Raw genomic sequence first — 24,378 nt, forward strand, 5'->3', positions numbered from 1 at the left:
GTCCATATTTACTCTCTCTCTCTCTCTCTCTCTCTGATTCAACTGCTTCTATTCCATTTTCGCTCGTTCTTTCTCTCTCCAAAACTTCTCTGATATTTTCATTCAGATATCATAGGGTTTCTGATTCTACTCCAAAATCAGCGTCACTGGTATATTTCTTCTTCATCAATTTTCATTTCACACTAATTAAACGCTGCGTTTTAACCGATTTGTGTTTGATTAATGCAATTCTGATGTATAATTGAATGATCTGCAACACCGATTTGAGATTTTGTGATTCTCAGTGTTTTAGAATTCTAGCTTAATTTAGATTTTTATTTGTTTAGATTATATCTAATATAGGTAATAATTGTTTTATTATTGGTTTTTTAATGTATTTTTAAGTATTTTATGATGATGATTATGCTATTATTATAATTATAAACTTGACTAATATAGTTAGTAGCAATTGCTATAGATTGTTCAATTGTAAATTATGAAAATGAAAATTCCATCTTTGTAATTTATTTTTTATTGATGGGGCTAATAAGGGTGGTGGGTTTAAATTTTAAATATATGTTTGAAATTGCGATGTGGGATCCGGCATAATGGTTTTTGATGTTGCCGAAACCACAATGCGACTGTGATTTTCTGTAATAGGAAAGATTGAAAACCCTGTTAATGATGATAGCGGAAAATGTGATTGAAATTTAAAATCTATAAGAATTGATGTGAAATGATATGTTTGGGAGTGTGTTTTGTTTTGTTTTGTTATGTTAACGCCTGCTTACAAATTTTAATGCATTTGAATCAGATGGTTTGCAAAGACCGGTGATTCTGCGTGCTTGTTAGAAAATTAGAAATGGCTGTTGCTGGAGTGCACAATGTATCTGTGGTGGAATCTACATTTTTGAGGGACTCTCATTCCCGGTCACCAAGGAGGCAAGAAGATGGAGGGAGGGGAGGTACTCGGTCATCCCCGCTCTTGCAAATGTGGCGTGAGCTTGAAGATGAGCACATGGTGAGACAAGTTCAAGGAAGATCTGATGAAGTATTAGTTCAACAGAGGAGTGATGGGTTGGTTGTAGATGCATCACAGGAAAATATGAATCATATGTCAGAAGATGCAGTTTTAGGTGAGAATGATTCTGAAACATGGTCACAGTCACAGAGTCAGAATGGGTCTCAATATGAACAAGATCATGTGGACTTGAACAATTCTAGTCGTGAAAACTCTTCTGGTATTGGAGATGTTGGGAGGGAAAGAGTAAGGAAAGTTTTCAAGGAATGGATGAGTAATGGTGGTTCTAGGGTTCAAGCATCAAATATTACTCGAGGAAATAGTGGTTCGAGGGGTGAATTGCGTGGAAAAACTGAGCAGGAAAGAGTGAGTGTCGTAAGGCAATGGGTAGAGATGAGTAGCCAGCTGAGAGGTGTTTCTGTTGGGGAGAATAGGGAAGAACAGTCTTCTGAATTTAGTAACCAAACTGAATGTGTTCATGATGGATTGGTTGTCAATCAGAATGAAGGCCAAAGTGAGCATATATCACGAAGAAGAATCCGTAAATTACGTGGTCGGCAGGCTCTGCTTGATATGGTTAAGACGAATGTGGTGGATAGGGAACGAGATATTCAGGAATTGTTGGAACGTCGGGCTGTATCTAATTTTCCCCATCGCAATCGCATTCAGGTTTGTCCACTAAATGATATATTTTTTTTATCATATTTCTTAACTTTTTCAATGCAATGAGTAAAATTATTTGTTAGTAAACCTGTTAATGAACACTTAGGTTATTTTTTTAATCATTTTATGCTCTCAATTTGTTGGGGAACTTTAAGTGTCACAGTATCATAGTAGGCATAGCGAAAGGTGACTAGTAGTATGTGCATTATGGAGTTCAAAAATACCTAGAAACTGAAATGTAAATAATTTAGAAAAGGAAAGAAGAAATCAATAGACAAGACCCCGTTTGTTTGAAAGGGAAAAAAGCACTTTGTCATAATTAATTGAAATTGTTGTCAATTGCGGATCACAAAAAATAGCAGTTTGTTTAAATTCCGCTACACAACAGTGTTATAGCGCCGCTATTTCACAAGATTTTGTGCTAAATAGTGTTTTGTGGAACAATAGTGACTTGTTTAAATTTCGCTATGCAAAACCGCTATAGCCACTATTTAGCAAAACTGGAAAACATTAGTAGAAAATTTCATAATATCAAGGTTTTTTTTTTCAAAAAAAAGCTATTTTCTCTCTGAAGCTAAAATTGGAAATACTACTAAAAACTATACCTTTAAAAGCATCTTTTCAAATCTAACATAAACACACCCTATATTTACATTAAATCCATAATCAAAGAATTTAAAATCTAGGACTTTATTAGAATTTGATCTTTGCTCTTGCAGTTGATGATTGTTTGTTGAAAATATTTTCAGGCCTTGCTTAGAGGCAGGTTTTTGAGAAATGATAGACCCATTGATAATAATCGGCCCACTTCCATTGCAGAAAGTGAATTAGGCTTATTGAGACAAAAACAGACTGTATCATGTCTAAGGTATGCAGTCAATTTTCCATTAAGTTGAGAAGAAGCTAATTTTAATTTTATTTGAAGTCTTCTGGATTGATTTCTCTGCCAACTTATCTATTTGTGACTTCCTTTTTGCTTTTCTAAGTTTATTGCATTCTGTTAATAGGTCAAACATCTGCTGCTGACTTTCTCATATATTTTTGATCCATAAAGCTGACATGTACTGAAATATTCTGCTATTGTATCCATCTTTGGTTTGAAATGTGTTACAATTCCTTCCAATATATATATATATATATATAATAATAAGGGATGATTGGTGTGCATTTATTCTATTTGTTCAAACACGTGGGCACTAATTTGATACAGAAATGTATAACTTTAACTTTTGTTATTCTAAGCTTATGTCTGCTAAATGAGACAGTGAAGCCAGAATATTGTAGTACGATAATAGCATCATTTAAATAAGATGGTAAAATTGAAGTGAAGAAGGTGAATATTGCTAACATTAATATTAAGGGTGTGTTTGTTTGGTTTTTTATTTTCATTTTTGGTTGATATGTTAAATAATACTAGCAGAAATGTCACAGTATTTTTGTTCTATTGTTTTCAATTATGATATTTCATGGTTTATGTTATTTAGATTTTCTGATAACCCCACTTTATGGAAGTTATACATGCTTTCATGTGTTTTTTCAGTTCACGGAAGAAAAATTTGTTTGTTTTAGTTGTCAATCAAATCAGTACACAGTTTATATGGGTGTTTTTATTTTGTAGTATGAGTTTCGTTGGAAAAAGACAGAATGATGGTCTAAGGCTACTACTTCTTGAGGATAATTTTGAAATACATGTTATTGCAAATGTGTCCAAATTGTTGTGTGTACTATTTAATAGTATGTTTTTTGTTGGGAAATGACAATTTGACGGGTTAAGCTTACTACTGCTAGGAATTCATTTTGAAATTAATATTGTTATTGTAATTTGCAAAGTCGACATGGTTGGAATAATCTTCTCTTTATTCTTGGTTTCCCTTTATACAAACAAAGTGCAACTGTTTGTTGTCGCTTCAATTTTACTGCTTGTAGCTAACTTGTCCTTTTTTCCTTCATTAAGATGTATTTTTTTTGCATGTGCATTATACCAATGGACGTTAACTTGTCTTCTGAACAGGGAAGGATTTTCTTTTAGAAAGGATAATTTAGGTTATGGTCAAGCAGCAAGCAACCTATCTGATACCTCATCTGACAGTGATATTGATGTCGATACAATTGAACAAACTGGAGCTACAAGTTCACAAGTAGTCGCCTCTGTACATTCCGAACAATCAAATCCTAATAACAAGGGAAGTGACAGACTTGGGATATCATGTGCTCATGAAGAAGAAACAAGAAATTGGGAGTCGTCTTCCAATATCAGTGTTGAAAGAAGAGATGGCACTGCACAAAATGTTGATACAATGCCAATCGAAGATACCGGTAACGACCTTACCCAACCAAGTTTGCAAATTGAAGTTACGGACCATAGCAATATGCAAGAGCAAGAACCAAGTGAGGCACATATTGAGCAATCTCTGATGGGTGATTTAACTGGTGATGAAAGCAGCTTATCAAATCACAACAATCGTGTAGGGGACGATATTGTTGATAATGTAGATTCGGTTTCGGTTGTATCTACTGCTCTGGAAAGAGAGCAAGAGGAAGAAACTATTATTGAAAGTGAAGGAAGTGAATGGCATCAAACTAACAGAGAGTGGAGAGATAGCCCCCAGGAAAGTGTTGACGATAATCAGCACAGTAGCACATCAAATGAATGGCCCCAAAATATCTTGGGAAATGATGATGGAGATAATTCTCGTACTCAAGAGCAAGTAGCAGCCTCTGAAGTGTGGCAAGAAGATGGCAGCTTTCAAGAGGCTGTGGAAATCTGGTTGGGACGACCTTCTGATAATGGAGCAGCTCCAGTTGGTAGAATTCATGGATTCTATTTTCCAGAAGATGACAATGTGTACAGTGTTGAACTCAGGGAACTGCTAAGTAGGTATGTAGACATGACTAAAGAGTTTCAGCAAATCTCTTTTTGAAATGGATTTTTTTTTAAGAATAAATGTCTATTTTCCTTCTGCAGGAGAAGTGTCTCAAACCTCCTACGAAGCAGTTTTCGTGAAAGTCTTGACCAGTTGATACAATCATATGTTGAAAGGCAAGGTCATGCTCACGTTGAGTGGGAGGAGCTGCAAGAAACAACCCCTTCTTCTCCCTCCACAGAACAAGACCTGGATCAGCATAGAAGGGATCAGATTGTTGGTACGGAGGACATTGTCAATAGTCCACTGAACCTGCCTTTACCACCACCAACTCCTCCCCCTTTGCCTTCATGGGATCGACACTCACGTCATGACAATTGGTCACGGAATGGCATAAATAATCAGCGCCAAGGAAATGTGCATTCATTTACAGGACACAACCGCTTTCCTTTAGCTGATGTACTCCATACTCTCTAGTCTTGAGTCTTACAATAAAGTGCCCAACTTTTCTACCTTATACTTGTGTTATTATTTGAATGATTTTCTGATTTGATTTTTTTATTTTTTTTGACAGGAGTGGGATAGTATTAGTGACTTGAGAATTGACATGGTTAGGCTACAGCAAAGGATGAGTAATATGCAGAGAATGCTTGAAGCCTGTATGGATATGCAGCTTGAGTTGCAACGCTCAATTAGACAAGAAGTCTCTGCAGCCCTTAATCGCTCAACTTGTTCATCAGGTCTACAATTTTTTTATCTTTCATATTTTGCATCAAAATTGATTTTGTATTATTTTACACTTTTTGGAGGAGTTAAAATTGAATTTCAGAGGTGTAAATTTGATTTTGACATGTTTGAATGTTCTCAAATAGAATTGATTTTGCTTCCAGAATTGATTTTAACTTGCAGCTATAATTTTAAGTGTTTTCCTCTATCATTGATTTTTAGCCTAGAAATTATTGTTCAACACAGTCTTACATGAACGCATTCAAAATAATTTTACAGAATAATTCATTCAAAATCAATTTTTCTCACTGCATGATCAAACACATGCCAAACAAGGTTTTAGTGAATTATATGTTTTTTTAGGCAAAAAACAGGTTTTGACTATAAATCTTAGTTTGATCAAGACTAATAAAATTGTTTTAACAAAAATAATTTTACTTAAAACTCACTTATAACTAATCCACTTTACAAAATTAATTGATGTTTATCATTCTCTCACCCTAGTTAAATTCATCACAGGAGTACATGACCAAGGTGTACCAGACAATAAAACTAATTGGGAATGTGTGAGGAAAGGACTTTGCTGTATATGCTGTGAAGAAAGTATTGATTGTTTGTTGTACAGGTAACAGTAAGCATCAATTTGACACATCAGAATCTACTTTGTTCCTAATGTTAATCACTTATTACATGTTCTTGTACTTTGTATTGCAGATGTGGGCACATGTGCACATGTTCAAAATGTGCAAATCAATTGCTAGATAGTAGAAGAAAATGTCCAATGTGTCGAGCACCAGTGGTGGAAGTGGTTCGTGCATATTCTATATAATTATTTTTTCATTATAGTGTCACATAACAAAACACAGAATAGCAACAATTTTATCTATCCAGGTATTTTTTTTTCCTTTTGATTTTTTTTCTTCTTATTACTGTATTTATGTTGAGTGCATCGAGGGAAATACCTGATGTTTGTTTTTCCTTTTTCCTTTTTGAAGCAACACCTGATGGTTCTATTTTGGAATTTTGATTCTGGAATAGAAAGTGTATTTTATCTGGGTTGGAAGTTTTGAGATATATTCCTTTATATGATTATGTGTATAGATAGATCAAATAGGACCAGTTTCTACCATTGTCATGTAAAGTTGCATTCTCAGTTTTCTGAGTGTAAGCTATAGGTTTCTTAATGAATTGTAGCAACAACGTTAGTGGGTTATCTTGAAAAACTCTTGTATCAAAGATATAATTGATATTTATTGTTGTTGTATGCAATTGGCATTTTTCAATCTATTTCTTAGATTAGGTGATTGTTTGAACTATTCTTAAACGCCAAATAAAGAATGTGGAAGAGTTATTTTGAATTATTGGATTTTTTATTTTTGGTTTTTAACCTTTCCTTTCCCCAATACCCTATCCTCACTAAGAAATTGTGCGGCCTTGTTCCACTTAGGAATCGAACTCGTCCCGAAATCCGTCCTAAAGCTCATTAACCAAATAAGCCCCATTAGAAAAAATTCAAGATAAGCCTAAAAAGAGGAGTTGGTAAAAAGTGGCATCCCTTATAAAGATGAGTGCAATTCAATAAGTAAGTTAGATCTGCATTAAAAAAAAAAACACCTTGTATAATGAAAAATAAGTTAGGTTAATAGTGCTGAGCTAGAGAGAATATATTGGGAAAACAAGTCCTACATTAAAAAGAAATAAGTTAAAGGAGCTACTCCCATTATAGGATACAATTAGGGCTTGCAATCTACACTCATCAGTGAAGCAGTTTACATAAATGACAACCATGCTATTTATCTGCACCTTTTCTTCTTCTAAAAGAAATCTAAATAAAATAAACACAAGGGGCACACTCAGCAACACACACCTAAACTTACTATACACAATACAATTATACAAAGGTTAGGCATAATAGAAACATGAAAGCTTGTGCCTCTATATATTAGGCACCATAGGATGATATATAGTTGGTAACAGCCTTGGCTCCTTCAGCAATAGCATGTTTCCCAAGTTCTCCTGGCAAAACCAGTTTCACTGCCCCTTGAATCTCCCTTGAAGATAATGTCATGTGTCCTATGTATGTCGTCAGCTTTGCAGCTTCATCAGCCAACTTCTCAAACATGTCATTCATCAAATTATTCAGAATAGTCATAGCTTTAAATGAAATTCCCATATCAGGGTGCACTTGTTTCAATACCCTATACACATATCTCTGATACCCTTCTCCCATTCTCCTCACCCTTTTCCTCTTCCTTTTCTCTTTACCATAATTTCCTTCCTTGTTCTTGACCTTCTTATTCTCTGACTCTTTGGGTTCCATGGTAGCTTCATTTGGAGTATTTTCTTGGTTTGTTTTGTCTTCAGTAGTGAAAGTGGTTGTGCTTGCATTTGAATCTTCTTTGGCTGAAGGAGTCACTTCTTGAACAGGTATAATCCTCACATGCTCTTCTCTTTGATCATGATCACTACCTACATCTTTATCTATCTCATTATCTTTGTTAGCTCTTGTTGATCTTTTGTTGCTGCTTACAACTGAAACTTGTACACTTTCTTCAACAACTTTCCTTGTTGATCTAACCACCATCTTCTTATTAGCACGTTTTGGAGCCATTAACTATCCCTTTCACCCTTGGTCAGAAAAAAAAAAAAAACCTATCCCTTTCACCCACCTTTCAAGTTTCTTTGCTAATTACAAATCCACAAAAGGAATTTTTTTTGTAGGGATTAGCCCAATATTTAGCTTTTTATAACCAAAAACACATCCCATTTGGCATGTGGCACTATATGTAGACATGTGGAGGGTATGTGTCAAGACCACATGAATCAAGTATATACGTGGGGTTAAAAGTGAATGGTAAGTTTAAAAGGTAATTGTGGATGTGCCACGATGTTTATGTCCTTCTGAATATACTTTTTTTCAAGTAGCTTTGCTAAAAATTCCAACTACACATATTGCAATGATTCTAACAACTGAGCTAAACTCATAGAAACATTAAACCATAAAAAAGAAAATTTTATATAGAAAATAACACTTTTTACGAGTTTTAGTGATTGACTACACTTCCATTTTTTTTTAACCAGTGCCCCAACATTTTTCTTTTTTAATCACTCTTAAAATAATTGCTGATGATTTATCCAACAACCAATAAAAACTAGTCACAAACAAATTTATAACTGAAGTAAAATGTAGTTTGTATATATCCCATGCAAATATAATCATATAACTTATTTTTATTAGTTATTGGATAAATACCCTCTATTCTTCCGGCGGTATTGTATGTCTCACCTTGTTATTGTTGTTGTAAAAACTTGGTTATATAACTTAAATCCTTACTAATGGAATACCAAATTTTCAGCACCATTCAAGAAAAACTATTTTTGTCTACGATGGGAGTTCTAGCAAGATTCCAGCATAGCCATAGAAAACGACACAGTTATTGTTCTATACCATGAAACAATCTCGGATTGCTCGTTGTACTCTTCAATTACATTTTGGAAGACTATTGTTTTACTTGAGCTTTTTAATGATATCAGATATACTTGTTGCTTCCCATGGAGTGAGGGAGAAAAAAAAAACACAACCAGAAACCTCAAAACTGCTGAAAATTATATGAGAAAGTTTGTTTTTCAAGTGCGTTGACATCAATGTTTGGGTGAATATTTGATAAACTTGATTTTGAATTGAAATAATTTTGTAAAATTGATTAATTCACAATTGATAAACTTAATTTTAAGTATTTCTGACTTATTACACAAGTACTTATTATAATAAACGTTTATATATAGACAAAATAAAGTTAAATTATTTTTTGTATATTATCAACTATATTAATTCATAAAAAAACTATATTAATTCATAAATTATATTCGAGAATTTATAAAAATAAGCTGAAATTATTTTATAAAAAATTGTCATAAATTATTGTTACAAGTTTTTCAAACAGACTCATAAAATTTATACTAGTATAAATACACTTAAATAAGGTAATTCTGGCCAGATTTTGATGGAGTTAACTGAATTTTGAAGGATCATGTCGATACTTGATTTTAGATGCAGTTAATATCTCCATGAGTAGTTGATGGTGATGTATCTTCCATCCAGGTAATTTTTAATCAAGATTTTAATGATATGAGAAAAATCTAAAAACAAATTTTTGCTCATGTTAATCTTGATTGCAAGATCACGATCAACAATTTCAATCCTAATGAGTAGTTGATTTCATGATTTGGTATTTAATAATGATATCTATTTATATTTCCAATAAATTAAGATAACAATTTTCTCACGTTTTATTACTTAATGTGATGTGATCTATGGTTTAATTTTTATTGATCTTGCTAATATTTTTCTTGAGTGGGATCTTGTTAATATGACTGATGTGGTTTCCATAGATTATATCCCAGTGTACTCTAAGACTAAATGCAAAACACTTGAGAATAATTTTGCGAACCTTTGAGAGAGAAACAATTGTTTGCTAAGTTGTCTAGGTGTGGTTTTGCTTAGAGGAATTGAGTTTCTTAGGACATATGTGATGTCAAGAGGTATAATAATGTCATCTTTAACAACAATCGGTTTTAATTTGACTTCCATAGTTTTAAATTACTATATATATATATATATATATATATATATATATATATATATATATATATATATATATATATATATATATATATATATATATATATATATATATATATATATAATACCAAGACAAGCTCAAGGAAAGGAGTTGTTCTTGTGTGGAAACGTTGTATGGCTTGCATGAGAGTCCTTGATGCGGGCCGACACTATCCGAGAAATTCAAAACAGACCGTGGGGGACTGACCTGAGCTATAAACGTTAAAGCAAATACGTCCCGAGACTCAAGGAATAACGCTCGGTAGGCTTCCTTTTCCTTCCTTATTTCTCATCTCAACATTCTATGGGTCAAGCCAGCTAGATACTACTTAGATGAGATGACGCAGATTTCTTATAATCTAACCAAGGTTATGTGAGTTTGATGATCAGTTAGTTTTTGCAGTTGCGCGCAAATGATACCTGAATTATGCAAAAAAATTACTAATATAATAATGTCATCTTTATTAAAATTATTTTACTATTTAATTCATTTTTTAAATATATTAACTTTTTTTTGACTGATTAAGTAAAATAAAATAATGTTAATTAATGACAACGGATACTTTTGACTGATTAAGGGAAAGCATGCATAACATGAACACACGTTTTTTTTTTTTTTTTTTGTGATGCTCGTAGGATTTTAATAATGATGGTATTATTTTGTAAATAATTTCTTTTCTTCCACCAATTTTAATAAAATAAATAATTAAGTCTTCCCATGTAATCTGTTTGGTTATTATTATAAATAAAAATTCATTTTTCAGGTTAATTGAATAATTAATGTATTTAATTTATATTATAAGTCAGATATATCAATTATTCAATGAATGAACCAGACAAATAATTTTTTTTCTCATAATAATAACCAAAGTGAGTGCTAATAGTAACCAAAATATTGGGAAGCACAAGGTAGAAAGTACATGGCTTGCCATATCCCTCCAATCTCAAACAAAAGTAAAAATGGTTAAAGAAAATTGATGTATATTGTCCAATTTTAGATCAAATACATATATTTTTATCGACTAATTTTTGTTTATATTTGAGATCGATGTAATATGCATTTTGATGGAATTTATAAAATTTGAACCTAATCATTTTTTTGGGGTCAAGTGCGAAGAAGTGGGAAATTTGTGGTTCGAATAAAGATTCTATAATAATGTCTCGGTACATAGTTACTAATTGAGCTACATTTATGAGATATTTGACCCTAATTATTAATTCTTTATAAAATTTGACCTAATCAATTACAAAAAATATTAGTTAAAATCATGAGATTAAAATTTCCATTTTTAACATTATAATATTATTATTTTTGACTAGGGGTAAGGGTCTTGATCCCCTTAAACATGTAGTTAGAGGTTCGATTCCTAGCTCATGTGTAAGGAAAAAATTCGATTGGGAGGGGAGAATCCATCTTGTGTGCCTCATAGGTTCCTCGACGGAGATTAGTCATCGCTAACGGTGGTGAAAACTTCATATCAATATCATGATAAAAAAATAATTAACAATATACAACGTGAATTAAGAATTTGTTTTTATTATGAATGAAATTTAGAGAGTGGCGCCCAAACTAAAGTAGGAATACCTATTTAAATCTATATTTTTACCATTGAATCAAATTTTTGGAGTTAAATTTTGATGTGTTAATTTGACAGTACTAAAGAAAAAGAAAATAAATCAACTACAATGGAAAGGAAAAATAGTACAAATAAGCTTTATTTTCTTTTAAATATTACTAGTATATTATTACTGCAGCACTTATTATTTTACTTCAGCACTCAGATTTTAAGAGGATGATTGATTTCTTTTAAATTCTTATTAGCGCCTCCTGCCCCAAAATTTTGTTTCCCAATGTTTTTCAATTGGTACTTTCAATTTCTCTTACCCTTTTATCATAACTTTTAACATGATTTGTATTTTTTTTTTAAGCAAAAATTCGTGTGATGAGACAATTTTAAAAATTACTACAAGTAGTACTCAAACCTAAATACAGTACAACAAAGTATAAAAAAAGAGAAAAAACCTAATGCATGAATTACGATAGAATTAGCATTAAAAAATCGAATATAAGATGGATTGCATTGAACTACAAACTAATTAGCCTCCAATTGGAAGTTGAATACAATAAAAAAAAAACCCCTAAAAATGTAACCTGCCCAAATGAAAGTTAACCCTAAAATCCTAATAGATTTGGATAATAAATTTTTTCTTATGGGGCTAGCTAGCCTCCTTATTACATATAAGATCTTAACTTCAATCACTTTCAGGCTTCTTGTTTATCTCAACAAACTTCTCATACAATGACTCGAAGAAGCATATCACTTCCTCAGCCAAAGGTGTTGGAAAGAACACCATCGGTGTTGATGTCTTCGGCTTGTGCATCCTTTTTGGAGCAGGTGGGCACACCAATGGTGGAGGTATCATAAACTCCGAACCTGTGGGGGTTTTGAACTCTTCAAGTTCGCCACCCTCTTTCATCACATATTTAGGGATAATAATGGTCAATTTTGGACTCCGAACGCCCTCTTCTTTTGGATCATTCATCATTTGAGTTGGTGGAGTAACTTTCTTTTCAACATCACTTGATCCATTGGCCATAGTAGCTGTTGGGTAAAAATTTATGCAAAAAAGTCAAATATTAGATATAAAGATATCACCTTACAAAAAAACAATATATTATTATCTATAAAATGAGAAAGAACCGTTGAAAGCTTTTGCTATTAAACTTTTTTACCTTTTTCCTACTTTTTGTTTTCCTTTTAGGAAGATTTTGTGCTAGTCTCCCGATCTCTTTTTTATCTTAAGCTTGAAACTAAAATAAAATGGCACTCCAATATTATTTGAGTAATGATAAGAACAAACTCAATGGATTCTTTTGTGGATAAATATTACCTTATATACACAAATTTTAGAACGTTGGCAAATTGCATTTTTAGTAAAAAAATCATAATGATTTCCTGAAGGCGTTATTTCCAGTTTATTAGATTAATATTTTTTTAAGAAAGTTTATTATTAATATAAAATTGAACGTTGAAATTTGTTACTACTAGACAATATTATATATATAAAAAAGTAATTTAATTTGGTCAAATATACATATTCAATATTAACGTTAGGTTATATACAGTCATTCATGTTCGAATCCAAAATTTTACAAGTATGAGTTTTTGTTGGTGATTGTCATTTTGTCTATATAACTCATCTCGGAGTACCGTATGATGATCTGCATCAGAGAATTTTAACTTGACTAAGGCAAGCCACTAAGGCAAACGCCTTAAGCCGCTTAATTAAAATATAAAATATTACACTATAAAATATACAATATAAAATTAATATTTTTTGAACAAATATTAAATTAGTTGACTTTAGTTTTATTAAAATGTTATCATAGACTTTAAAATGACCGTTAAATTTGCCTTAGACATTCATATATGTTGACCCAACCCTAGATTTGACCGTTTGTGTATTCTTACGCTGCTTTGCAGGCAAAAACATTTTTGGGTAACATTTGGGCCATATTTATTAATTTGACTGCGATATTTTTTTTTAGGCACTCATGATTCTTTTTTTCCCCCTTGATTTTACTTTTTTGTCCTTTAATAAAAACTTCGGTTGCTACGAACCGAATTGTTTTTGCCTTGAAAAAAAAATTCGGTTTCTGTTTACCGAATTTTTCCTGAATTTGAACTGGAAAAAACTTCGGTTTCTGCGAATCGAAGTTTTTAGCAAGGGCAAAATTGGAATATTTGAAAGTATAAAAAATACATGGCAGGCTTAGAGAGAAAACATCTTTGACTACCGTCCGGAACTTATATTTTTATTTGGGCTTGTAAACACTACTTGAAATACACACAAACCTATAAATTAAGTCTTAGGTTCAAACCTAAGTATGTCCAACCTCATAATATCAATATTAGTCAATTGAGATGAGATAGATCTTACAAATGGTCTAAAACATATTTTAATATAGTGTTTTGGGGACTCAAGTTAATTTAAAAATTGGAAGAATATATAATATATATTTTTTACCTTGAATATAATTAAATATCACATTATCTTTCATACATTTTTTCCTTTAAGATGAATATTGTAATTTGGTCACAAAGTTAATGTAAATAATAGTATTATTTAAATCTCTCTAATTATTGATAAAGGACTTAAAAAAAAGGAGCCCTATGAGGTATTCCTTTTCTTCTTGAATCTGGCTTACGAAATGAAGCCGGTGGACGAGTAACAGGAATGACACTTTCTTTGTTGCCTTCTTCTTTTGGTTCATCCTCTTCATTTTCTTCATCAATTCTTGATCCAACTACATTTTGTTTTAGATTTTGTTCACGTGATTTTCTTGCTCTATCTTTTGGTGGGCATTCCTTGATCGATTCCTCTAGTAATCTTTCCATTTCTTCCATCTCTTCCATGCTTACAAAAAATCCCCCATCCTTCTTTATATATGCAAACTTGTATCATATGCACACAATGTAACCTCAATTAATTATATTTAAAAAAGAAAAGATAACAAAAGTACAATAATTAGACTGAGTGTAAATAATATAAGAAAATATATAATCATCCTTATAAATGGCATAACAAAAAAAGTCATATTCCAATCAACAAATTAATAAATTAGTCAAAGAAAAAATAAAAGAGATTGCGACCAAGAATTTTACCTTACATGCCAAAGAGCAAAAGTAAGAAGAATCCACAAGATTTCTTTTGCACGTCTTACAACATGAGATGCTACCATTCTTGTTATTCATAGGGTGGAAATGAGGCCTCTTGTTTATGAATATGGCTGTAAAATTGTTAATAATATATGTTTGAATTCCTAGGATGTCTACATGCTTGTAAATTTCAACCGTCTTGATTGCTTCACTATAAGATAACCTCCTTATCTGAATTAAAATTGCAAGTATAAAAATTCAGATTTACATCACAAAGTCTAAAAATTACATAAAAATACATATATTATTGAGATATTATATGGTTCTAGCTATCAAATTAAACAATACTCACTTGAATTATTCGGTGATCTTTATGACGAGTTGTTATGCAAGATTCGCATAACAAATTATCATAACAATCGAGGCACCAAAATTTGTTACACTCGGTTTTGGATTCGTTGGAGTGGATTTCACATGCCGAAAAAAAGGTTGTGATCGCCAACAATTTTTCCAGCCATGGCACAAACATCATATCCTAAGTGACAAAACAAATTGTATTAAGAAAAAAAGTACAAACAATTAAACTTAGCATTGAGATTTATATGGATATACATTATTACCATTCTGATTGGGCTGAAAGTGGAGTTTGTGCAAGACTTGAAGAAAGTGAGAGGAGGAGGAGAACCTTGAGAGCAAAAATGGTGATTAGAAATTTAGAATGCAAGAGTTTATATAGTAAAAAAAAATAATTTTAAAATTCACACATAGTTATCTATTTCACCAATATAGAACCTTCTGGATTACTGGTCTGGTTTATATTTTTAAAGGGTGGAGAATTAAAATTCAACCATTAGATCTATATTAAACAAATTATTTGATTAAGATCGGATGGTTCTAATTTTGAAATCACAAAATTATATTTTAAAATGAAACGCTTTATTTTGAAAATGTACATTCATTAAATAAAAGGAATCTATGTTTTTTCAGAAACTTTGAAAATGTATACCATACGTGATAATCCTTTTTTATAAAATATTACTTTGTATATGTTTTTTCCTTTTATAAGGTAAACATTTATTAAAAAAGAGGAAAAAAACAGTAAATTGGGAGAACATGAACCTAACACAAAAAAAGTAAATTGACAGAACATGATAAACATTTTCAACGATTTTGTTGTCCGTAAAATATTTCGCAAGTCATGTTAAAAAAAAGTTGAAGAAGGATTTTATGACATGATAGTATCAAACGACCTTACACTCTCTCTGTAGCAATATATGTAAAATGAATTTGGTCTAAGTTTCAAGTCAAATACATTTGACATTTTGAAGCTCTATTACTTAATACTCCCTCTGTCTAATTTTATAAGAGCTCATTTGACTAAATGACACTATTCTCTTATTTTACTTTGACCATACTTTTTTAATAATATATAGATATAAATATTGTTATATAATATCTTGTTTGATTTGTTTTGAAGTGTATTTTCAAAATATCAAGTTTTTATAGTTTTTACTAATAGATAATTAAATATATTAATAATAAAATTGTATGTTGGCATACGTGCAGTAGTCAAACTAGTTTTTATATTTTGGGACGGAGGGAGTATTATTTTTCCTTTAGCCTTAATTTCCAACGACATTAAATAATTAATATTAACTAGTAATAGACCCGTGCGATAGCACAGGTCATAACGTTACGCTGATATATTTTTCTAAGTTATAGTTTGATAATCAAAATTGGTTGCAATTATAAATATTTAAAATTTATATATCAATTATAATTTTATCCCGTGTAAAATAGTTTTTTTGAAAATTTTATTAGTAAGAACTTGTGTCACATATGATAATTATTTTGAATTTTTTATCGGTGATGATTTATCATGTATATGATAGTTAAAATTTATATATGAGTTATAATTAACCCCATGTAAAATAGTTTTTTTGAAATTTTTATTAATTAGAACTTGCTCACATATGATAATTATTTTGAATTTATTATATCAGTAATAATTTGTCCCGTATACGATAATTAAAATTTATATATCATTTAAAATTTACCCCGTGTAAAATAGTTTTATTAATTTTTTTTATTAGTTATACCTTGTCTCACATATGATAATTATTTTGAATTTTTTATCAGTGATAATTTGTCCTGTATACGTTAGTTAAAACTTATCCCGTATAAAATAGTGATTTTGAAATTTTTATAATTTAGAACTTGTCCGACGTATGATAATTATTTTGAAATTTTTATCAGTTAAAATTTATTCTGTATATGATAGTTAGTTTGAAATTTATATAAGCTAGGACTTATCCCGTATAAAATAGTGATTTTAAAAATTTAGAAACATTTATTATTTCTCTACATATACGACAATTTAAAAAAAAAAGAAAGACAGAGGATGAATATCAATGAAACATTTATTAAGTCAACACAACTCAACTGTTTATTGCTTCAATTAGAAAGCTTCTAATTACACTCTCACGATTTTCTCAAAGGAATCTTCAACGTTCTTGGCAAAAGAACAAGCACCGTACGTGTCCCACTAGCTATTTATGAATTAGTAGTGAATAATAATATGGAAAATGTTTTACTCAAAAAAAAAAAAAAACACTAGTTAAGAAGACAAATAGTATAATACTTATGCCTTAAGAAATGTCACTATTTATAATTGGTAGCAATGGTAGCACCATGATTTTGTCTTTTCCAATTTTTGTGCTCTTAGCCTTCTATTTCTATTGGGACCACCGACAAAATTAAACATGTTTATTTTCATTATTGTTAGCTATTTTCATACCAATGCAATATAAATTGCTAGCTATTTTCATTATTGTTTACTCATATTATTACTTGTTATTGTTTTTCATTTTCACAATGACAAAGCTTTATGTGTTTTTGGCCACTCTTATATATATCCTATTTCATGATGGAAAAGTTGGTGCTTTGAGTAGTAAAGATGGATCAGAGGAATGGGGATATGTACAAGTTAGACCTAGTAAGCCAAATGCATTACAATTATATGTAATTTCAATTATTGTGTACGTTTTCCAAACTTTTTAAATTGATTGCTTCATGATATTACAAAATTAAAATTGAATTGAATTATGAGTATGACGAATTATGAGCTGAATAATGGTGTTATTTTGAATCGTATTATCATAGAAGCAAATATGTTCTGGTGGCATTATAAAAGTCCATACAAAGTGGAGAATTCCTCCGAGCCATGGCCAATAATTCTCTGGTTGCAAGGAGGACCTGTAAGTATTATTTGAATTAAATCCATATTTTTATTTTATTGTGGATTGAAGTCTCAAATATTAATTGAATTGAATAGGGTGATTCAGGAATTGGACTTGGAAATTTTGAAGAGATTGGTCCTCTTGATGTCAATTTGAAGCAAAGGAATTTCACTTGGTTGAGAAAAGCAGATTTGCTATTTGTGGTAACTTAGCTATGTGCATGAGAAATTATATTGACACTATTATTTTGTTAACCCTCAAAAGTGTACATTTTATTAAAATAACGGGGGTTCTCTATGATTCTCTCAAAGTCACTATCAATTGAAGCATACACTATCTGATGAGAAAACTAAAATCTTATTTCATAGAAAATGGAGAACTAAAAATGCATTTAACTCATATTAAATGCTTTTTTTTGTCATATATAGGACACTCCGGTTGGAACAGGGTTCAGTTTTGTCGAGGATTCAACATTACTTGTTAAAACAGATGAAGATGCAGCCATCGACTTGACTACATTATTAATCAAAATATTTAACAATGATTCAACCCTTCAAAAGTGTAATTTATTCATTTTTGGAGAATCTTATGGTGGAAAATTTGCTGCTATTCTTGGATTATCAGCCTACAAAGCAATTAAAAATGGAACATTGAAGGCCAAACTTGGAGGTATTCATTTTCTTTGAAATTTTTTATCATTTGTTATAAGGAATAAACAAAACAACTACTAAAATGAAATAAAAAAATTACATAAATCATTTCAATGGGAAAAAGAAAAAGAAATCATATTGAAGTCCAACATGTATAAAGAATTATATTACTACTAGACCCTTACCCGTGCGATGCACGGTTTTATGCGCTATTTTACATTATAACGCGGAAAAATTATTTGTATAAGTTGAAATAATAATTATTATCAAAATTATAATAATAACATTAATAATAATAATAATAATAATAATAATAATAATAATAATAATCTAAATATAATATATTGATGTAAATATGTATTTATACATTTCGAAAAACTTCTCTATCCACCATATATTTGAAATTACATTAGTATATTACAACAAATCAATAACCCAACAACTAAAGAAATCTAGAGTAAACTATCAACAAAATTGATACTAATCACTAAGTAAGAGAATGCAAGAATATGTATGTACCCAAAAAAAGAATCCAAGAATAAGACTAAAATAATTAGAAAATTTCTTTAGCCAAAAAATAATAATTAGTTAGACAATTAATAAATTGACTGAGATTTTAATGTGGGTGATTATTTACAAACAAAAAAAAATAGAAAAAATCTTGAAAAGTAAAAAAAAAACTCCACCTAAAATCTAAATCAAATTTTAGTAGACAATGTGAAGAATATTATTTACAATAAAAACTTGAAAATTTACAAAAAAAAAATAAAAAAAAATTTGAAAAGTCATCTATATAAAAGTCATTGATGTGAGTATATGAAGAGTACATAATAATGACAATGATATAATATAAGAAAGTGATGTGGCATTGTTGAGTGATTGAATTGGATGTAAGTGACTTATGTGGATTAGGGTTAGATTAGTGGATCCACAACTATTTAGGAATTATATATATAGATATATTACTATATAGTATTTTGTGACCATATACTATTTTTATCCAAATTTAGGGGTGGTATTAGCAGATAGTTGGATCTCCCCAGAAGATTATGTGGTAAGAACAAAAATAATTGTATCCTTAATTTATTTCAACATTAATTTGAGCTTTCACTTTTTTAGCATTAATTTAATTGACTTTGCAGTTCTCATGGGCTCCTCTATTGAAAGACATCTCAAGAATTGATGACAATGGACTACAAAAATCAAACATGTATGTAACATATGCTTTAATTTCCATCTGTTAATAAATTATGGTACTCCAAAGGTTTGATCTACTGGTAAGAAAATATGTCTTAAATCTGAGAGGCCCGCTAGTGTCTTTAAAGGAGGAAAAATGTAAATATTTTTGTTGCTGATCAGTTATAACGTTTTCTCTGCCTTGAACTGTAGGCATCATACCCTCACTCTTGACCACAATTATAAGTAAAAACTTTATTTTCAGATTTATTAAATAACTGAAATACGTGATCTCTATTCAATAGAAAAATGACCATAAAATTTCACTTATAATTTTAGTATGAGGGAGTATTGTATAATTAATGTACCAATTTCTCTATTTTATTTGATGAACATGTCTTTGAGAACAGTTTGACTGAAAAGATCAAGCAACAACTTGAAGTTGGTGACTTTCTAAATGCATTTGATACATGGCATCAACTTGAAGATGTAATAAGCAATAGCAGCAACTATGTGGTACTAACATATATTTTTATTCATCATATTTAAAATCACTTAAATGAAGAATTAATTTCAATTAAATCTCATGTTTGTGAATTCAAGAATTTCTATGATTTTACGGAGGATGATGGAAGCCATTTAAATACCTTGTCAACAAGAAAGAAGAGATTATTCAAGCGTTACTCCAACTACATTACTTCTACAATTGGTAATGATGATATGGATATTCTAAACAACTTATTAAATGGTGCCATAAAGGAAAAATTAAAGATCATTCCACATAATCTTAAGTAAGTCTATATAACTTTCTAAAATTAAAAATAAGGATCCGTTTGATCCACAAAATATAAGCATGGATCAGAACAATACATAGTAGAATAACACATGATAAAATTTAAGGTATTGAACAAATGTTATCTTGTATGATATTTGGTAGACAAATTTTTTATTTTTATTTTTATAGTATTATGGTTCAGTGGGGACAAAAATTTCAACTAATGTAACTAATTAATATTTTACTATTAAAATTTACTAAGAATAGTAAGGTTGACATTCGGACTAGGTCTATATTAGATGTTCTTAATTCTAATGATTAAAACCATAATTTCATGTTTTTTGCAATTGGTGACAGATGGCAACCCTTGTTAATATATGTGTTTGAAAATTTTAAAGGTGATTTTATGAAGCCAAGAATTAGTGAGGTGAGAACAAGCTTGGAACTTTGGTTTTAAATCAACTTGGGGTTAAAATTGTATTCATGATGTTTATTTGATTGTCTTAGGTTGATAAGTTGCTAGCTCTCGGGGTCAATGTGACTATCTACAATGGACAAGTGAGTGTTCTTCATGAAAATAAATTTTGTTAATTGGATTTGAAATTATTTTAGATTTAATGTTGCTCTTGAAACAAAATTAATTGACAATCTTGTATTTTTCTTTTTATTTTAATGGAAAAATAATATTATATAAAAAACGACAAAGGTACAATATAATATTCAGAGTACAAGGGTATTAAAAGTACGCTCCACCAACATCTAATAGGCTATAACACATGTAAGCAAAAGGGCACAACGTTAGCAAAAATAAACGTCTCTAACATCCAACTATAAGAAAATCCAAAAATCTCTCAAAAAGAGAGACAATGATCTAAAATCATATTCAATCCATTTTTAAAAAATAAAAAAATAAATTATTTTTTACTATTATTAATTGGTTCCTTTTTAGAAAATCTAATATATAAATTATTCTTGACTATTATAGTTCCTACAAAATAAAAGAATATATTTGTTATTGATTAGTATTATATATATATATAGGTTGATCTAATTTGTTCAACCAAGGGAACGGAAGCTTGGGTCAAGAAACTCAAGTAAGTAACCTCTCACCTATTTATTTACCTCTTAAAATTTGGTGAAAGTAACTTAATTAATTTGCATAATTGTCTTTTTAATTATCATAATTTTTTTGGGTTATTTGTGTAGATGGTCAGGCCTTCAAAATTTCTTGAGCAAAGATAGAACTCCATTGTATTGTGGAAGTGAAAGAAAGACCAAAGGCTTTTTTAAGTCATATGAAAACTTAAGTTTCTATTGGATACTTGATGCTGGCCATAATGTAAGTCAAAATCATTCATCATCTCAAAAACATTGCTTCTATTTCTCACTTAAAAAGAAATTAAAAATAATAACTGTGGTTTTTAATATCAAAATATCTACAAATTTGTTAATATCTACAAAGTATTGATCATGCGTGTTAACTACGTGTATATGAGATTGAAGGTCAACCATGAAATCCATTCAATAATTGAGAGTGCTAAACTCATTTATTTGATGAATTTCATGGTCAACCTATGAATACAAAAAGTAATAGAGAGTTCGAGGGTTTAGAAAAATGATCATTTATTATTTATTATTTAATACATATATTTATTTATTATATATGTATTCGACCGACCGCATAATAATAAAGGATTGAAATTCAAAATTTTGGAAAGTGAATCCTCTAAAATATTTATTTCATATATATGAGGTGAACCACTTTGTTCATTAATATTTATGATTTCATTTAGATATACTATATAATATCATAAATTTAATTCAAAACTATATATTTATGTATGCTTATCAATTTGTTCCTTTATTTTGATGATTGATGTAGGTACCTATTTATCAGCCATGCATAGCACTAAACATGGTGGGTGCAATTACACAATCACCAGCGGCTTGAAGTTACTAGCATATATCATATCATATATAGAGTATTTAAATAAATATAAATAAAAATAATACAAATAGAGAAGGAAACATAATTGGAAATTAGGGATGCTATATGTACAATGTTGATCATTCTATGTTTATCGATTATTAATAATCATACATACCTTTTTATATGTTAAGATATTTTTGTGTGCTAAAGACAGCTAGTGTTGAGAGGTTTTAAATTAAAGTGGCATATAAGAATTTTGTGAGTGAAGTTGTTAGTTGAAGGAGGTGGAACTTTTTGAATGAGAAGCATTGTTGTTTCAAAACTTTATCTAATCATATTATAGCTATATGTTGGCAAAAGTGGAAAGAAAAGAAAATTGTGGTTCACATATCATCCTTTTTCGATGAGAAACTAAAAACTTGCATAAAAAAAATGAAAAACTAAAAAGTGAGACATCTTCTTCTTTTAATTATTTGTGATCGTTTGGATTTGGCCTCTCTAAGTGGATGACTAAATATAATTTTTGACACCTCATCCTAGCTTGTCATATCACACGATGTCATGTCAATCCCCGTTTGTCACATACGTTTTTTTTAAGAGACTATGCATCAGGGACAAAAACCAAAAAAAATTGATCTTTTAGGAGTTGTTTTAAAAAACAAAAAAAAAAAATACAGGGAAGAAAATCAAAAACTCACGAACTTATAGGGATGAATTGATTATTTATGCCTTATTTTTATTTTTAAGTTGAGTTTTAAACAAGTTTTTTTTCTCTATTTATTTATTTTGTTTACAAAACATCATATTATTGAAACAAAATAGTTTTCGACTTTTAATAACTCTTTGTTTCATAAAAAAATACTATAACCTAAGTTCATATGGAGGTGGACCGGCATGGGGATACCCGAACCCCAAGCGAAAATCAAACTCTGTTGGATATGAGTTTGAGGTTCTATTTTTTATTTCCGTTGAGAGTTAAGACTGGTATCGGGATACCAAACTTTATCGGTTTGGCGAGTGCAAAATTCATACCCATCCCGCCTCGTTGTCATACAAATAATAATATGAAAATAGTTATGTGTCTCAGTGGCATTAATTAAAGAGCCAAATATAATAAAATGGTTTTGAAACTTCTGTAATTAAGTTTTTAAAAGAAAATATTTCATATTCGATCACTATTATAAGCAAAAAAAAACCATTTTTTATTGTATAAAAAAAAACCACTTTTTAGATTCATCGAAAAAATGATATATATGGACTATATTGTAAGTCAGATACTCCCTTCGTCCCAAATTATAAGAGAAAATACTCACTTTTTTTTGTCCCAAATTATAAATGAAAAACACAAATATTTATCTTTTTTAAAATTTCTTTTTGCTTATTCTCATGAAATTAAATGTAAATTGCATTTAATTTACTATCTCTCTCATCTTTTCCATAACCAATACAAATTGTTTTTACATTTTCCCATGCAACTATTTTCAAGAAAAATACATACAAACATTTCAAATTATTATGTTTTGGTTTTTCTTAAGCAGTTTTTTTTTTTTTTTTTTTTATCTTAGATCATCTCCAATGGTGGGTACTTATTTTTTTAAGTACTAGTACTTAATAGGTACTCTCATTGGAGCAAAACACAAAAAGTACCTAATAGGTACTGGTTCTACAATAGGAAGTGGTACTTATTTTGTTTTTGCGGGTCTCATTTATAATGATGTATAGTTATTGGTGGAATATGTTATTGGTGGGACCAATTTAGAACCGTTTAAGAGATTTGGGTTGGAGGGATTAAATACTTATTAGGTACTATTATTAAAAAATTATAAATGAGTGATGTGTATACGTGAGGTCCAGTTAAGTACTCAAAAATAAGTATCTCCATTGTGGATGCTCTTATAATTTGGGATGGATGGAGTACATCAGTTTTTCAATGAATCTAAAAAGTGGTTTTTTTTGCTTATAATAGTGACTGAGTGGAGTATATATTATACTTATACATTAAGGAATGTCACACTATTTATGAATTGGTAGCATGGGTATCACCATGCTTTTGTCTAGCTTTTCCATTTTTTG

At 30.0% G+C, this 24,378-nt stretch overlaps 3 protein-coding genes across 3 annotated transcripts; 2 read left to right on the top strand and 1 right to left on the bottom strand.

The window, feature by feature from the left end:
• LOC123896343 lies at positions 1 to 6,569 on the top strand. The gene is made up of 9 exons (XM_045946742.1): positions 1 to 149; positions 794 to 1,669; positions 2,413 to 2,531; positions 3,675 to 4,541; positions 4,629 to 4,986; positions 5,102 to 5,267; positions 5,773 to 5,878; positions 5,968 to 6,144; positions 6,249 to 6,569. The coding sequence occupies exons 2-8, from the start codon at positions 842 to 844 to the stop codon at positions 6,080 to 6,082; spliced, it is 2,559 nt and encodes an 852-aa protein (XP_045802698.1). The 5' UTR covers positions 1 to 149; positions 794 to 841; the 3' UTR covers positions 6,083 to 6,144; positions 6,249 to 6,569.
• A 371-nt stretch (positions 6,570 to 6,940) lies between these two features.
• Positions 6,941 to 7,898, bottom strand: LOC123896344 (histone H2B type 2-E1-like). The gene has a single exon (XM_045946743.1). It carries the CDS (start codon positions 7,862 to 7,864, stop codon positions 7,196 to 7,198), a length of 669 nt encoding a protein of 222 aa, XP_045802699.1. The 5' UTR covers positions 7,865 to 7,898; the 3' UTR covers positions 6,941 to 7,195.
• Positions 7,899 to 17,409: 9,511 nt separating this feature from the next.
• On the top strand, positions 17,410 to 22,326 carry LOC123899102 (serine carboxypeptidase-like 51). Its single transcript, XM_045950159.1, has 13 exons — positions 17,410 to 17,530; positions 17,698 to 17,792; positions 17,870 to 17,977; positions 18,203 to 18,443; positions 19,435 to 19,478; positions 19,567 to 19,634; positions 20,011 to 20,116; positions 20,204 to 20,391; positions 20,733 to 20,802; positions 20,883 to 20,933; positions 21,417 to 21,469; positions 21,582 to 21,714; positions 22,258 to 22,326. The coding sequence occupies exons 1-13, from the start codon at positions 17,410 to 17,412 to the stop codon at positions 22,324 to 22,326; spliced, it is 1,347 nt and encodes a 448-aa protein (XP_045806115.1).
• The last annotated feature ends 2,052 nt before the right edge of the window (positions 22,327 to 24,378 follow it).

The sequence above is a fragment of the Trifolium pratense genome, linkage group LG7 (genome assembly GCF_020283565.1).
Source record: "Trifolium pratense cultivar HEN17-A07 linkage group LG7, ARS_RC_1.1, whole genome shotgun sequence".
NCBI classification, from domain to species: domain Eukaryota; kingdom Viridiplantae; phylum Streptophyta; class Magnoliopsida; order Fabales; family Fabaceae; genus Trifolium; species Trifolium pratense.